At 52.1% G+C, this 14,894-nt stretch overlaps 3 protein-coding genes across 18 annotated transcripts in view; 2 read left to right on the top strand and 1 right to left on the bottom strand.

The window, feature by feature from the left end:
* The window catches only part of Abhd14a (abhydrolase domain containing 14A), an 11,410-nt gene extending 8,175 nt beyond the window's left edge, over positions 1–3,235 (top strand). For 13 of the 14 annotated variants that reach the window (XM_050139139.1, XM_050139133.1, XM_050139128.1 and 10 more), the window contains 3 exons: positions 633–674; positions 2,466–2,701; positions 2,893–3,235. In XM_050139139.1, the coding sequence (XP_049995096.1) occupies positions 633–674; positions 2,466–2,701; positions 2,893–3,075 (461 nt within the window). In that variant the 3' untranslated portion in view covers positions 3,076–3,235. The remainder of the gene's footprint in view (positions 1–632; positions 675–2,465; positions 2,702–2,892) is intronic. The other variant, XM_050139140.1, reaches the window with a different exon arrangement.
* A 1,333-nt stretch (positions 3,236–4,568) lies between these two features.
* Positions 4,569–10,722, top strand: Acy1 (aminoacylase 1). Of its 2 annotated transcripts, none has more exons than XM_050139123.1 (15): positions 4,569–4,783; positions 5,166–5,270; positions 5,892–5,956; positions 6,051–6,155; positions 7,043–7,137; positions 7,489–7,565; positions 7,652–7,741; positions 7,835–7,891; positions 8,467–8,540; positions 8,622–8,671; positions 8,809–8,953; positions 9,037–9,105; positions 10,095–10,174; positions 10,305–10,365; positions 10,452–10,722. In XM_050139123.1, the coding sequence occupies exons 2-15, from the start codon at positions 5,177–5,179 to the stop codon at positions 10,614–10,616; spliced, it is 1,227 nt and encodes a 408-aa protein (XP_049995080.1). In that variant the 5' UTR covers positions 4,569–4,783; positions 5,166–5,176; the 3' UTR covers positions 10,617–10,722. The 2 variants fall into 2 exon arrangements, with proteins under 2 accessions (XP_049995080.1, XP_049995081.1); XM_050139124.1 differs by having other exon boundaries at positions 5,162–5,270.
* Positions 10,723–12,124: 1,402 nt separating this feature from the next.
* Positions 12,125–14,456, bottom strand: Rpl29 (ribosomal protein L29). 2 transcript variants are annotated; one of them, XM_050139647.1, is made up of 4 exons: positions 14,441–14,456; positions 14,005–14,049; positions 13,256–13,320; positions 12,125–12,583 (listed from the first exon to the last, which is right to left on the bottom strand). In XM_050139647.1, exons 2-4 carry the CDS (start codon positions 14,039–14,041, stop codon positions 12,239–12,241), a joined length of 447 nt encoding a protein of 148 aa, XP_049995604.1. In that variant the 5' UTR covers positions 14,042–14,049; positions 14,441–14,456; the 3' UTR covers positions 12,125–12,238. The 2 variants fall into 2 exon arrangements, with proteins under 2 accessions (XP_049995604.1, XP_049995603.1); XM_050139646.1 differs by lacking the exons at positions 14,005–14,049; positions 14,441–14,456 and adding an exon at positions 13,921–13,978.
* Between the last annotated feature and the right edge of the window lie 438 nt (positions 14,457–14,894).

The following is a 14,894-nucleotide window of genomic DNA, read 5'->3' as shown; positions in this document are numbered from 1 at the left end:
AAAAAAAAAAAAAAAAAAAAAAAAAAACACACACACACATGAAGACAAATAAAAAGTGAAGTCCTAGAAACCAGTAACACTTCTCTCCCCTCTCTGAACGACTGAGAGGGACAGCCCGCTTTCATGAATCTCAGGAGGTTGCAGCAGGAGGCTCCCAGATTCAAGGCCTGCCTAGACTACAGAGCGAGTTCAGGGGTAACCTGGCATCTTAGTAGAGACCCTTTCTCAAAATAAAAAGTAAAAAGGGCTTGGAAATATAATTCAATGGTAGAGTCCTTGCCCTGGGCTCAACCTGCCTAGAGGCAGATAGACAGACAGACACACACCACGACACAGAAAGAGACTGACAACATGCAGGTTGTATGTGAGGGTTGGGAGCATGAGCATCCTGCCTACTTAATGAATATATTTACACCTGTTGGAACCTGGAGTCCAATTACCGAGGAGGCATTGCCCCAATAGACCATTCTCATGCCGCAGTTGATGTAAAAGCATGAGGATTTTTCAGCATTCGAGAAGCCAGAAAGACCCCCAAATAGCTGGTACAGGATACTTTTAAAGCAAAAAGCCACAGAAACAAGGGGGGAGTCTGGGGGTTGTTCTTTAAACTATTATGACTGTCTTATTCAAAGGGCTATTACCAATAATTGGCTGGAGAGCGGTTGCCATATCAGGTGAGGTAAGAGGGAACATCTGAGGGTCACTTTGCCCCCTTCCCAGGGACTGAGTCAAAACATCAGGAACTGAGTCAACAGTTACCTTGCCCCTATTCTAATAACTGAGTTCTATTTGGAAAACATTTACAAGGACTCAGGGAGATGGAAAATCCCCAGCATTCCAATACGTGCATGTGTAGTTGTTAGGTCCTTGGTTCCCAGGGGAGGGGGGAGCTCTAATGCTGAGAGGCCTCAGCTTAAAGTTCTACACACCTTTATTTTCCTGGCTACACCATGACTTTGTGGGGCAAGCCAGGTCCTACAACCCTCCTCTGCTGTTAATGCTTAAAGTGTTAAAGTGTGGGCCATGGGAGGCATGGGCAGGCTTGTATTCTCATTCCTCAGCTGGTGGATTTAAAATGTTCAGTGTTACCTGAAATACCCAAATATCTAACTGAAGCCTCTTTGGACATGTTTCTTTAAGTATAGGAGAGCTGGACATGGTGGTGCATTGCTCCAGCTCTCAGGAAGCAGGGGCAGGTGAATCTCTAAGTTTAAGCCCAGCCTGGTTGGTCTACAGAGCAAGTTCTAGGATATCCAAAGCTATACAGAGAAACCCTATCTCACTGGACGGTGGTGGCACACGCCTTTAATCCCAGCATTTGGGAGACAGAGGCAGGCTGATCTCTGTGAGTCTGAGGGCAGCCTGGTCTACAAGAGCTAGTTCCAGGACAGGCTCCAAAGCTACAGGGGAAAAAAAGCCCTATCTCAAACAATCAAAAGAAACATTTAAGAGCAATAGTTTCTCCAAAGTTGCTATCAAGGACAATTGATGAGTCAGGATACACTTTTAAGTTTTTTGACAAATACTATGTTACCTTTCAGAAAGACTGTATAGATTGATCCTTCTGTCAGTCATGTAGGTGTCCCTTACCCCTTCCTGACACTGGCTGTCATTAGCTTAAAAGTTTAGCCAATATAATGACTGAAAGATGTTTCTCTGTTTGTTTGTTTGTTTGTTTGTTTATTATTTTTAAGGATTTATTTATTTATTATGTAGGCAGTATTCCTTCCATGTATGACCACACACGCCAGAAGAGGATGCCAGATCTCATTATAGATGGCTGTGAGCCACCATGTGGTTGCTGGGAATTGAACTCAGTACCTCTGGAAGAGCAGTCAGTGCTCTTAACCACTGAGCCATCTATCCAGCCCGATGTTTCTCTTTTTAAAAACATTATTATTAGTTGATTGGTTGATATTGTGTGTGTTTTCTGTGCACACATGTGTATGTGTGCGTGCACATGTCTATGTGTGTGTGCGCATGCACACACACAGGACAAAGTGCATGTGTGGAGGTCGGAGGAAACTTTATGGGAATCAGTTTCCTCCTTTCACCACATGGGTTCCAGGGATCAGATATAAGTCATTCAGGGTTGTGCAGCTTGTGCTTTTACCCACTGAGCCATCTCACCTTCTGGAAAACTGAATTTCTAATGGGCCAATTTTAGTATGAAAACTTCTGAAAATGGCTGGGGTAGAATGTGCTGTGTGCCACTGGTCCTCATCTCTTTCCCCCACTGTGATGGGCAGGAAGTCCTGAGCAATTCCTGCCTCAGCAGTTTTCAACCTGTGGGTCAGGATCCCTTTGGGGGTTGAATGACCCTTTCCCAGGGATCGCATATCAGATATCCTGCAAATCAGATATTTACATTGTGATTCATGACAGGAGCAAAATTGCAGTGAAGAAGTAGAGACAAAAATCAACCATCCTAGCTCCTCTCAGGTAGTAACTGCTGCTGTTCCCAGGTTTTGGGAGCTCAGCGCCTTCACCGGAGGTGAACACAGAGGTAGGGCGAGCGGAGCTGCTGAAACAGGTACTGCAGGATCTAGAGGTGCAGAATGCTGTATTGGTGAGCCCCTCACTGAGCGGCAGCTATGCCCTGCCCTTCTTGATGCGAAGACACCACCAGCTACGTGGCTTTGTGCCCATCGCACCTACCTCCACACGGAATTACACACGGGATCAATTCAGGGCTGTGAAGGTACTTAGCGAGCTGCAAAGATGCTGGCACCCTCTCCCTGTCCCTGTGGCTTGTATCACGTGGGGGGGGGGGGGTCCTAGAGGGTCGGCCCTTGCAGGTAGTGTGGGGACAAGGCTCCTTGAAGGAATAACTTGTGGGCTGGATCCTTACCGAAACCCAGGGCCAACAACTTCCGACCTTACGCCCTGCAGACCCCAACTCTTATCCTGTATGGGGAACTGGACCACACCTTGGCGCAAGTATCACTGCAGCAGCTCCACCACCTGCCCAACCACTCTGTGGTGAAGCTGCACAACGCGGGCCATGCCTGCTACCTCCACAACCCCGAAGCCTTCCACCTCGCCCTTCTCGCATTCCTTGACCATTTGCCTTGAATGGACTCACTTCCCAGAACTGACCTTGAAGGGTCTAGACCCTCTCTCTCCTCTCCCAGGGAGGCTGGCCCTGAGTGGGATTGAGGACAGAGGATCAAGCCCAGCCAGGACTTTTGATTTAATTTCACAGGCACAATAAAGAAAAGCCCTTTTGTCTGGCTTGGAGAGTGACATTGTGTTTCCTGACTTGTGTGGGGAAGCTGGGAGTGGGAGGCAAGTCTGGGCCTGCTCTGGGATGGATGGGGAGGCTGGAGGCGGTGCTCCTGTGAGTCTAAGTGCGCTACTTCCTCATAATCTGTGCTTCCTTCTCTGTGTCTCAGTTTCCTCCTCTTTAAAATGGGCACGGTGACAGTATCGGGAAATGATGGTGGGGTTGGATTACCTGGTAACATAGGACTAAGGGTGCTTAAAGGCAGCTGTTCCTGTGACTGCAGTTCCACAGGGATTGCTTCGGGAATACAAATGACTTCCCAACTACGTGCGAGCAGTGCAGAGAAGGTGGCGATGGCATGTGGTTTAAGAATTAAAACTGTTGTTGAACCACCAAACCCGATTGCTTCCTTGTTAGGGGTGAGCAGCCAGAGACTTCAACCCCAAGTGGGTGGGATGGCCCCTCTTTGATCCTGCCTGCTCCCTTGGTCCCAGGGTTGAAGTCTTCTGACCCTTCCCCCCTCCCCAAGCTGGCTCAGCCTCTGGAACAGAGGGCAGAACTCGCTGGGAGTACAAAGAGCAGCTAGGTGTACAAGTGGGCAGCTACAGTTACAAACAGCTTGGTGGTGGCCACAGGAACAGCCATGCCTCTGTTTCTCTCTCTGCTGGAGGCAGAAGAGCTGAGGGTTCAATGTGGGGTCAGCCAAGGTGCTCTTTCCCAATCTCCCATACTGGCAGGTGTCATAATTGTACCTGATACACACGATTGCACATGATGCGGGGCACCCCTACCATCTCAGACTCATAACTTCACACGTATGGTTATATCACCGTAACACGTTCACAGCCACACATTCTCCCATCCAGACATTTATCTTTCATTTACGGCGCCTTCCTTGCCCAGACGCCCATGCTGCCTAGCCAGGGTTAGAGCCCCCTGAGCACATAGGCATCCTGGAACTCACGGGAGAGCAGATGAAAAAAAAAAAAAAAAAAATCCTCACTACACAAAAAGTGAGGCAATCTGGGAGGGCCTCCCTGAGGAGTGGAGGCAAGAAAAGGGCAGAGAGAGGACAGAGGGGACAGGATGCACTTTGCAGCCCGACATCTAGAGAGCAGATGAATACCCAATGCCGCTGCGACGACTTTTAGGGCCAGGCCCCGCCCTCTTGTCCTATCCGGAGGCTGCAGCGGGAGGAGGGTCCTTTGGGGGCGGGATGATCCTAAGCTTGCGGTCCACGCTCCAGGGCGGGGCGTGGGGAGGGCGGAGCTGGCCGCAGTGAGGAGGACCCAGGGGGTGGATCCCGGATCCAAGCTTCGAGTTACCCGGTGCAGGCCCCACGCAGAGCCAGGCAGGGACAACGGCGCCGACTCCGCCACGGGAACTGGGACGGCCCCTACAGTCTCCGGTCTCCGCCCCTCCACCCCGCCCTGGCCACGTGGTGGGCGTACCCGGGCGGTTTTGAGATAGCGACCTCGGTGGACCCTGAGACCTGGCGAGAGTACCGAGAGGGCCCTGAGAGAGGAGAGCACGGGACGGAAACCTGGAGAGAGCAAGGTTGGGAAACCTTAGGGAGGGGTTGAGGTGGGGCTCCGTGGCATAAAAGCCTGGCCTTTGGGAGGAATATTTTGAGGAGGGTGTAGGGAGTCAATGAATGTCTCTTTCAGACCAAGTTCTCCTACTTCCTGAGCTGTCTCTGAACCTCTCTGAGCCTCAGCTTTCTCTTTTGTCAAGTGGGCACTAAAAGCACAAACTTACTTCCTTAGGACTCTTTTGGGGATTAAATGAGGAAACGTTTAGAAAGTAGCTAGCCCAGAATGGGGGAGTCAAGCCGAGGTGGGAGCAGCATTGGAAAGGCCAGAGTGCAGGTGCAGCCACCGGGCCCAGCTGCTACCGGCGGGAGAGGGGAGTAATTAGCTACTGACTTTGCCCAAGCCAGCACGCGGCGCCATGACCACCAAGGGTCCCGAGTCCGAGCACCCCTCCGTGACGCTCTTCCGCCAATACCTACGCATCCGCACTGTGCAGCCCAATCCCGACTATGGTGAGAATGCAGGGTCTTAAGGCCTGTGATGTGGCCTCAGGGGCTGGGAGGGCGCTGTACACTGTTTTCGACACCTGTCACCCAATGGGACCCCACTCTGCGTTTCTGATGCCTCGTTTTCTGTAGCCATCCATATATCGACTGGCCAAGGCAACCGGTCCCACTATGTACCATCCTTTCCCCGTGCCGTGCAGCTCGCATGTTTACTCCTGGCAGCCAGTTAAAGAATGGCTTCCCCTCCCTCCTCAAGGGCCAGAGTGGAGTGGGGAGACTGGGGCAACCACAAAGAGACACCTCATTCCCAGTCTACCAAAGCTGAACAAAAGGCACAGCCCTTAGGGAATTAGGCTTGGTGGCTGGGAATCTTGTGCATGGATCCAAATCCTGTTGTAAAGACTTTGGGTGAGTCTCTTCACCTCTGATGTCTCTATCTTCAAGAAAGATAGTATCTGACCTTCACAGAAGATCTCTTAAGGGCCAAGAACATTGTGTTCCTTGGGTACACGGATGCAGGTGTCTTTAGGGATTTGGAATTGTGTTGGGAAGGCAACTGTACATCTCTGGGCTGCCTGGGCCGGTGGGTACCAGCAAAAGCAGTGCCAAGGCTCTCTGTTTCCCCAGGGGCTGCCATTGCCTTCCTTGAGGAGAGAGCCCACCAGCTGGGCCTGAGCTGTCAGAAAGTAGAGGTGAGCCTGGGATCCTGAGCAGGGTGGAAATGTGGGCTCGGGGACACCTAGTCACCTGGTACTGACTGCCTGCCTCCTGACCTCACCCTCACAGGTGGTGCCTGGCTACGTGATCACTGTGCTGACCTGGCCGGGCACCAACCCTACACTCCCCTCCATCTTGCTAAACTCCCATACAGATGTGGTACCTGTCTTTAAGGTATGTATAGATAGGCATGGGCAGGCCTAGAGGACAGATGTGGTGTAGAGTTCAGGGTGTCCCCCAGAAACCCATGGTGCTGATTCCACCACTTTTGTTGTTGTTGTTTTGGTTTTGGTTTTGTTCCCCCACCCCCACCCCCACCCCTGAAACAGAATCTCACTATGTAGCTCTGATTGTCCTGGAACTTGCTATGTAGGCCAGGCTGGCCTCAAACTCACAGAGATCCTCCTGCCTCTGATTCCTGAGTGCTGGGATTAAAGGTGCATGCCACTATGCCTGATTTATCCACCACTAATTTTTTTCATTTATTTATTTATTTATTTATTTATTTAATTTATTTTTGGTTTTTCGAGACAGAGTTTCTCTTTCTCTGTAGCTTTGGAGCCTGTCCTGGAACTAGCTCTTATTTATTTATTTGTATACAGTGTTTTGTCTGTATGCTTGCTAGCCAGAAGAGGGCACCAGATCTTATTACAGATGGCTGTGAGCCGCCATGTGGTTGCTGGGAATTGAACTCAGGACCTCTGGAAGAGCAGTCAGTGCTCTTAACCTCTGAGCCATCTCTCCAGCCCCTGGAACTAGCTCTTGTAGACCAGGCTGGTCTCGAACTCACAGAGGTCCGCCTGCCTCTGCCTCCCGAGTGCTGGGATTAAAGGCATGAGCCACCACTGCCCAGCCCACCACTAATTCTTAGCCTTCGTATGGCACGGCTCTATACAGGCAGCCTTTGTCCAGTAAGGGTTCTGGCTAGGGAGGGGGTAAGGCCGGAAACTGATGGGGGATGGGGGACGGAAATCAACTAGCTGTTTTCTTTAGCCCTCCTTCTAACCCTCTCACCATATTTCAATTCTGTGGCGGGCCCCTCTTCCCACCTTTGCCTCCAGGAACATTGGCATCATGACCCCTTTGAAGCCTTCAAGGATTCCGAGGGCTACATCTATGCCAGGGGCGCCCAGGACATGAAAAGTGTCAGCATCCAGTGAGTATCCTCCAGTCCCAGTCCCCCGCTGGGCTCAGCAAGAAAACAGATGTGACTGAAAAGCCCCCCAAGCCAAACAAGGATCATCTTGACTTTCTAAATAAAGCAGAAATTACTACCATGACCATTTATGGATGGGGAAACAGGCCCAGAAAGGGGCAGGGGGTTTTCTGGAGGCCCTGAAATACGTGGCAGGGACGTGTCAAGGGCACAAGACTCCTCTACCCTGCATACCATTAGTACTGCTCTACCCTGCACACCCTGCACACACAGCGCTGCCTCTACCCTGCACACCCTGCACACACAGCGCTGCTCTACCCCGCACACCACACTTAGCCTCTGCTCCCTTAGGTACCTGGAGGCTGTGAGAAGACTGAAGAGTGAGGGCCACCGCTTTCCTAGAACCATCCACCTGACCTTTGTGCCCGGTAGGAGTGGCTTGGGGAGGGGCATCTGTGAAGAGGGGAAGGAAAGTGTGTTGTGAGGCATCTCATCACATCCCTGACACTTACAGATGAGGAGGTTGGAGGTCACAAAGGGATGGAACTGTTCGTGAAGCGGCCTGAGTTCCAGGCTCTGCGGGCAGGCTTTGCCCTGGATGAGGGTGAGCAGGTTGGCCAGCCTCCTAGGTGTAGGGAGGGCTGCAAGGGGAAGCTGAGTCACTCCACTCTGTCTGTGTACCTGCTCTCTCCCTCAGGCCTGGCCAACCCCACCGATGCCTTCACTGTCTTTTATAGTGAACGGAGCCCTTGGTGTGAGTATGGACTTGGGGTGGGAATCACTTTCTCCTGCCTCTTTTGCTAAAGCCGTTCCATAGGTCAGCTGACCAAGGCATGCAAGCCCCCTGCGCACCACCCTTTTCTTTTTCTGGGGGGCGGGTTAGAGACAGGGTTTCTCTGTAGCTTTGGAACCTGTCCTGGAACTTGCTCTGTAGACCAGGCTGGCATCGAACTCAGAGATCTGCCTGCATCTGCCTGCGCCACCACTGCCCGACACACTACCCTCTCCTAACGCCTATGCAGCTCCATGTGGTTACTTCTGGCAGCTACTTAAGAAATGGCTTCACCTCACCCCGCAAGGGCCACTTCTAGCCAGGTGGCAGCTCAGAAAGTTCTAGGGCTTTAGAAGTTGATGTCTGGGGCATCTAAACTTTTGCCTCCAGCTCTTTCTTTCCTGGGTTCTAAGGGTTCTAAGCCCTTGGCTGTTGCCAGGGCCAGGTTCCTGTACTATGCCTTGGGCTCAGAGTTCAGAATGTGGAAAAGACCTGGGCCCACTGTAGGATTCACTGTGTCTCCAGCTCTCTCAGGCTGAAACCTCTGTTCCTCCCAGGGATCCGGGTTACTAGCACTGGGAAGCCAGGCCATGCCTCCCGCTTCATTGAGGATACAGCAGCAGAGAAGTTGGTGTGTGGCCTACGGGGAGTCTGGGCATTCGGGAGGCTCTGACCCAGGGCCATTCTCACGTCTCACCTCATCCTCTCCTAGCATAAGGTTATAAGCTCCATCTTGGCATTCCGGGAGAAGGAAAGGCAGAGGTAAGGCAACCTAGGAAGGCGGTGGGGTGTGGGGGTGGCTCTGGAAGACTGTGCAAGACGGGAGGGAGATTTGTGCAACCTTCTATTATCTGCTGCTCCTGCCCTCTGCCTCCCTCCTCCCTCCTGCACCCATGCAGGCTGCGGGCGAACCCTCACCTGAAGGAAGGGGCCGTGACTTCTGTGAATCTGACTAAGCTGGAAGGTGGTGTGGCCTATAATGTGGTCCCTGCTGCCATGAGTGCCAGCTTTGATTTCCGGGTGGCACCAGATGTAGACATGAAGGTGCCGCCTCCACTCAGGTTTGAGGGAGAGAGCCTGGGTTCTCAGTCCTGTCCTAGAGGCTCAGCTCATATCCCTTCCTTCAGGCCTTCGAGAAGCAGCTGCAGAGCTGGTGCCAGGAAGCGGGCGAGGGGGTCACCTTTGAGTTTGCTCAGGTATTGACTTGGGACTTAAGATGAGGGAGCATCAGGGCCACTAGAGACTTGTCTTACTGAAGATGATAAGATAGGAGTGTGTGCCTGGTACAACTATATACACCTGGCTATCCCCTCAGCTGCAAGAGATGTTTCCTTTATTTACCCATTGTGGATGATGAGGGTCTTGCCTCATGTTCCCTGGCCGGGGGGGGGGGGGGGCATAAATGTTCGTGTACTTTGAATGATTTGTGATGTAGTTCAGTTGGCAGAGTGCATGTCTAGCATGCCTGAAGCCTCTTTATAAAGCAGGAAAGTGACATATGCTTATGATCCCAGCACTCAGAGGTAATGTGGGAGGAGTAAGTCCTGTTGCTTTGGTCACATAGTGAGCTCAAGGCCAGCAAGGGCTACCCTGTCTTACAATACAAAATAAAGGCAAGGCATGGTGGCTCACACTCTTAATTCCAGCACTTGGGAGGCAGAGGTAGAAGGATCTCTGTGAGTTTGAGACCAGTCTGGTCTACACAATGTCCTTTCAGGACAGGCACGGCTATGTAGAGAAACCCTGTCTTGAAAAAAAGAAAGGAAGGAAAGAGGGAGGGAAGTAGGTAAGGAAGGAGGGAGGGAGGGAGAAGGGAGGGAGGGAGGGAGGGAGGGAAGGAAGGAAGGAAGGAAGGAAGGAAGGAAGGAAGGAAGGAAGGAAGGAAGGAAGGAAAAATACTCTGATGAGCTTATATGATTATGCACACATGTGGTTCAGGAAGTGGGACCTTGTGTTCAGAGAATATGTATTCTGCCAATCTGAGGCCAGGGCACCTGAGCAACAAGCCACTGGGCTAGGATATAAAGGATTGTGTGAAATAGACTGATTGGAAGAGGGCCTGGGCTACACTGGCCACCTGAAACCCTGTTAGATGGGTGGGTGTGCCCTGTGCCAAGCACAGCATTCTATGAGTAGTGGAGCCTGAAGTCCTGGTCCTTACCCTGTCATTCTGCCCCTTCCCCAGAAATTTACAGAGCCCCGAATGACACGCACTGATGATTCTGATCCCTGGTGGGCAGCTTTCAGTGGAGCCTGCAAGGAAATGTGAGCACTGACCAGCCCTCTTCCCATTACCCAGATCCCCAGAACCTCGCCTCCTGCCTTTCCCACCATCCTGTGCCCCTGTGGCTTTCCCCTTGCCTTCCTCCCCCTTTACCAGGCTCTTCCCCTGCAGGAACCTTACCCTGGAGCCAGAGATCTTTCCTGCTGCCACTGATAGCCGTTATATCAGAGCGGTGAGCTACTCACTCACAGGGCTTGCCAGGCAGTGGGGCTGTCTGAAGGCTGCCTTCCTCCTGACAGCACCTTACCATCCCTGCAGGTGGGGATCCCAGCTCTGGGCTTTTCACCCATGAACCTCACACCCGTGCTGCTACATGACCACAACGAACGACTGCATGAGGGTGTGTTTCTCCGCGGGGTTGACATATATACACGCATAATCTCTGCACTTGCTAGTGTGCCTGCCTTGCCTGGTGAAAGCTGAGCCCCATGCCTCCCAACCCTTGCAACTTTCAGCCCAACCACTGCCAAGGAGCGGTTGCCCTGCCCAGTAATAAAGCCGGTGTTGGATGGGAAGTTCTCATACTGTGGACAGTCATGGAGTGGGAATTTGTGTTGTTCTGGGGACTTGTTGCTTTCTCCATTTCACAGATGGGAAAGCTGAGCCTTTTTGAGCCCTTTCTTAACTGCTCTGTGCCTCTTGGCCACACAGACACATCTGGGCCCAGCTGGAGGCCCCAGTTTTGTGAAGCAGCACACTTTAGACCTACAAGGTCAAGATACTGTTCCCATCACAAGTGTACTTGGGGCCTGGAAAGGTGGTACAGGGATTTTCCTGAAATCAGCAGGTTTTCCTGAAACAGGAATGGACACTCATCTAAATTCCAATGAGTACAGATAGGGGAGGTGGAGCTAATGCACCTACCTGCAGAGAAAATCCAAACCCTGGCCTGTAGCCTACCTGCTGTTTTTGGCAATGACCCCGGCTCATAGTAAGGGGCCAGCACTTTGTACTGCTTACACGTTGAACCCTGCCAGTCTTTGCACTAAGGTCCAAACAAGACATTCTGCACTGGAGCTGTGGCTCTCCAGTCGGAGCACTGTCCCCTAGAGAGACCTCACAACAGCAAGGCCGCCTCTCCTGCCCTCTCTAGCCATGGGATCAATTTCCATACATGGTTAAGAATACTAACACCTCAGAGCAACCCTGTCAATAGGCTAAACCTGCACCATTACAGCATCCCTAAGTCACCAAAGAGGCCAGGGTTGGATCAAGGCTAGTTCTAAAGGTTAATTGTACTCAGGACCCACTCTGTCCTGCAGAAAGCCTCACCGATTGGTTGCTCTGAGTAAGACTCTACTGAGGCTGGCAGTCATCTTTGCTCCTGCACCCTGGGAGGTTAAACCAATCTGTCAAGGCCAGGGCCGACTACTATAGTTGGTTCAGCCCCAGGTTGATCATCCTGAGTTCAGATTCCAGCTGTCCTCTAACCTCCATTCCACCATGAGCACCCAATACACCTTACACAAAGAAATATAGAGACGGGTCAGTGTTAGCCTGGGACTTGCCACCAAGCTGGTTTGACTTCCCCAGGACCCATGTTTCCACAAGTTGTCCTGACTTCGTGACCCCCCAGCCAGAACACTAGGGCTATGGCATCAGATGTAAGGTGGTGCCATCACCCACCTTCCGTTCCCAGAACCAGCACAACCCAGCGGTAGACACTAGTCGGGTGCACCCATGACAGCTCTATGCCAGAGTATGCTCTCCCTACCCAACAAAGGCGGCTAAGGTTCCTTCCATCCCCTCAGCTTGTGGAGCAGTCTAGATGCCTTGTCTCCTTGAAGTACCAACCATTCCACTTACCAAGTCCAGGCTATTCTGACTCCAGTCCATCCCCCCCATACCTTCATCCAAAGCTGCAATCTTCCTCTACTCCAGCAAGGGTAGCAGTTCTACCCTAGTCCCATGACAACAGACACAGGTCAACAGAACTTGCCTCAAGTTTATTTGTAAAAACAGCATTAGGTCCTGAACATCTGCAAATACTGTGTAGGTGTTCACACCAGTCCATCTGTCTTCACATCGGCAGACTGAGACCTTTTTTATGGGGCCTTCACAGGGGCCTGGGCACCTTTAGGAGCCTGAGCCGCAGCTGAGGCCTCTGCCTTGGCTTGAACCTTGGGCTTTGTTTTTTGGAGCCTACGACCCCTGGCCATGTAGCTTCTAATCCGCTTCCCAAGCTTGGGGTGAGCAATTAAAGCCAGACGAGTGAGTTTGCGGGTGGGACCCTTTGGCACCTTGGGCTTCACCACCTGGGGCTTCACCAGGGCCTTGATGGCCTCTGCACGTGCACTCATGGCCTTTGCATTATTTGCCTGCATCTTCTTCAGGCCTTTCTTGTTGTGCTTCTTGGCAAAGCGCATGTTCCTCAGGAACTTGGGGTCAACCTGGAAAACAGAAAAGACACATATGGTAACATATCCAGTCCCCAGTTACCTCATGGAGCCCCTATCCACAAGAGCGACACTGTAAGTACATCAAGTTAACCTTGACCACGAGAGGGTTGGAGAGCATCAAAGTCTATGAAGAATCTAGCTGCATGGTTTCTGAAGTCCCCTAGGTCACCCTCCCCACCGCAGTGGAGGGAATCAATTAAATACCAAGACCATCAGATTCACATCAAGAGCAAGATTGCAGGCAAAGAGCAGGCCAGGTGAAGGGCTCAGTTAACCCCCAGGACCCACATGCACACTCAGTGAAGTGGCCCGCAGTCTGGTACTAGGCAGGATCAAGTGCATAGAACCAGTCAGTGCACAAGAGACAAACCACAAGGTACCCAGTCAACAAAATCCCTCCCTCCCTCCTTCGAAGGCTTCTGCTGAGCAAGGCAAGTTCTTTTCTTCCCGGGAGCAAGTTACACCAGGATAGGGAAGGTCAAAGAAAGCTATGAGAGGATTCTGACAGGGGAGAGAAAGGAGCAAAAGGTACCGGAAAACATTAAGCCAAAGGCCACTTGAGAGTAGCCTGAGGGTGAACCCAAGAAGAGAAAAAACTACAACAGGCCCTAGACTGTAGTTCTGGGGTCAAAAGGTATTTTATGATCCAGCAAATACACTTACCCCCTTGAGAGATTCATATCTTTGTGACCGGGGTTTCTTGATGCCATTTCTGTGCCATTTCCGGGCTGCAAGGTGATAAATATCCACAGATGAAAAAAGGAGGTACCATCTACTAAGTCCACCTAACAATGGTTCTCAACCTGTGGGTCGCGACCCTTATGATTCCTAACAGTAGCAACAAAAATAATTTTGACACACGAACTGCATTAAAGGGTCGTAGGATTAAGAAGGTTGAGAACCACCGACCTCACATCACAGCAGGCATCATCCTTTTGAGAAAACACTCGGGACCAAGTGCAAAGCATCTTTTTTTGTTTTGTTTTTGGAGACAGTGTTTCTCTGTAACTTTGGAGCCTATTCTGGAACTAGCTCTTTGTTGATCAGGCTGGCCTCAAACTCAGAAACAAGCCTCCCTTTGCATTGTGAGCATCTTAAGGGGATTTCTGGCTCCCAAACTTGTAATCTCAAAACTGGCTAACAAGGGCTGCGCAGTGGTGGTGCACGCCTTTAATCCCAACACTCGGGAGGCAGAGGCTGGCTGATCTGAGTTCGAGGCCAGAGTGGTCTACAGAGCTAGTTCCAGGGCAGGCTCCAAAACTACACAGAAACCCGGTCTCGAAAAACAAACAAAAATCCAACTCACACCTCACCGGCTTCAGGCTCACCGGAAAGGAGACACGTTCTCCCTTCCGCTGTGTAAACCAACATTTGCTATGGTACAGGCACCGGCTGGAGCCCAAGGAACTTACACTGGTTGTGTGTGGTGTGGTTCTTGGACTTGGCCATGGCTGGACCTACAGGAGAGACGTAAAATCAGGGCTGGGGCTCCTCAGAGCGGGCCACCTGCACCCTGAGCTGCTGAAACATGGAGAAACCAGACTAGGGCAGCAGCAGACGCTTCCGACTGACGCCATCCACCGGCCTCGCAGCAGCCACCGAACGCGACCCTGCCTCTCGAACGCGGGCAGTGAGGTCCTGAAATGAACTCTGCCGGCCCCCGGGGCGGCTTTCCCTACCATCCATTCCCAGAGAACGACCGGACGTCATTCCCGCCCCGCAGCTCCTACACCCCACAGCCCCGCAGCGGGCCGCCCTGTCCTCCCTGCGGCCCGCATAGCGCGGTCCGCGCCCCGCCGCCGCCCACGAGTCACGGATGGCATCGGATGCCGCTCGGCCAACACTCACAGTAATCGGCGGCTCCCGAAGCGCCTGCGACCGGAAGAGAAAGAGAAAGGCCGCGGTGCAGCACGGGAAATAGGGCCGACACCGCCGGAAGGACAGACGGAAAAGCTTCCCTTATTGCTGGTGGGGTAGAAAGGTTCCACGACCAGAAAGGAAGGGCTCAATCGTAGACCCGGCACGGTTTGCGCCTGGCCCCGCCCTCTTTAGCGTCACGGATTTTTCTCTCCGCCTTCTCTCTCTTTCTGATGGGGTCTCTCCATTCTCCGGCTGCAATTTTCTGCTCCTGGGGTTAAGAGCGCGGGGCAGGCATGGTCTACGAGGCGGGCCAGCCTTCCTTCTCTTCCTCCAGTGCCTGCTTTGCTCTGGGGGCTACTCTTCATTAAAAGACCCCGAAAGCCAAGAGAGTCTTTGAGGGATGAATGTTAGGGAGCGACGAATCTGTGTTCTTAAAAACTTC

The sequence above is a fragment of the Alexandromys fortis genome, unplaced genomic scaffold (genome assembly GCF_014885135.2).
Source record: "Alexandromys fortis isolate MF-2015 unplaced genomic scaffold, M_Fortis_MF-2015_v1.1 scaffold_36, whole genome shotgun sequence".
NCBI classification, from domain to species: domain Eukaryota; kingdom Metazoa; phylum Chordata; class Mammalia; order Rodentia; family Cricetidae; genus Alexandromys; species Alexandromys fortis.
Note: the sequence above shows the minus strand (reverse complement) of the source record. Positions and strands in the feature narration are given on the sequence as shown.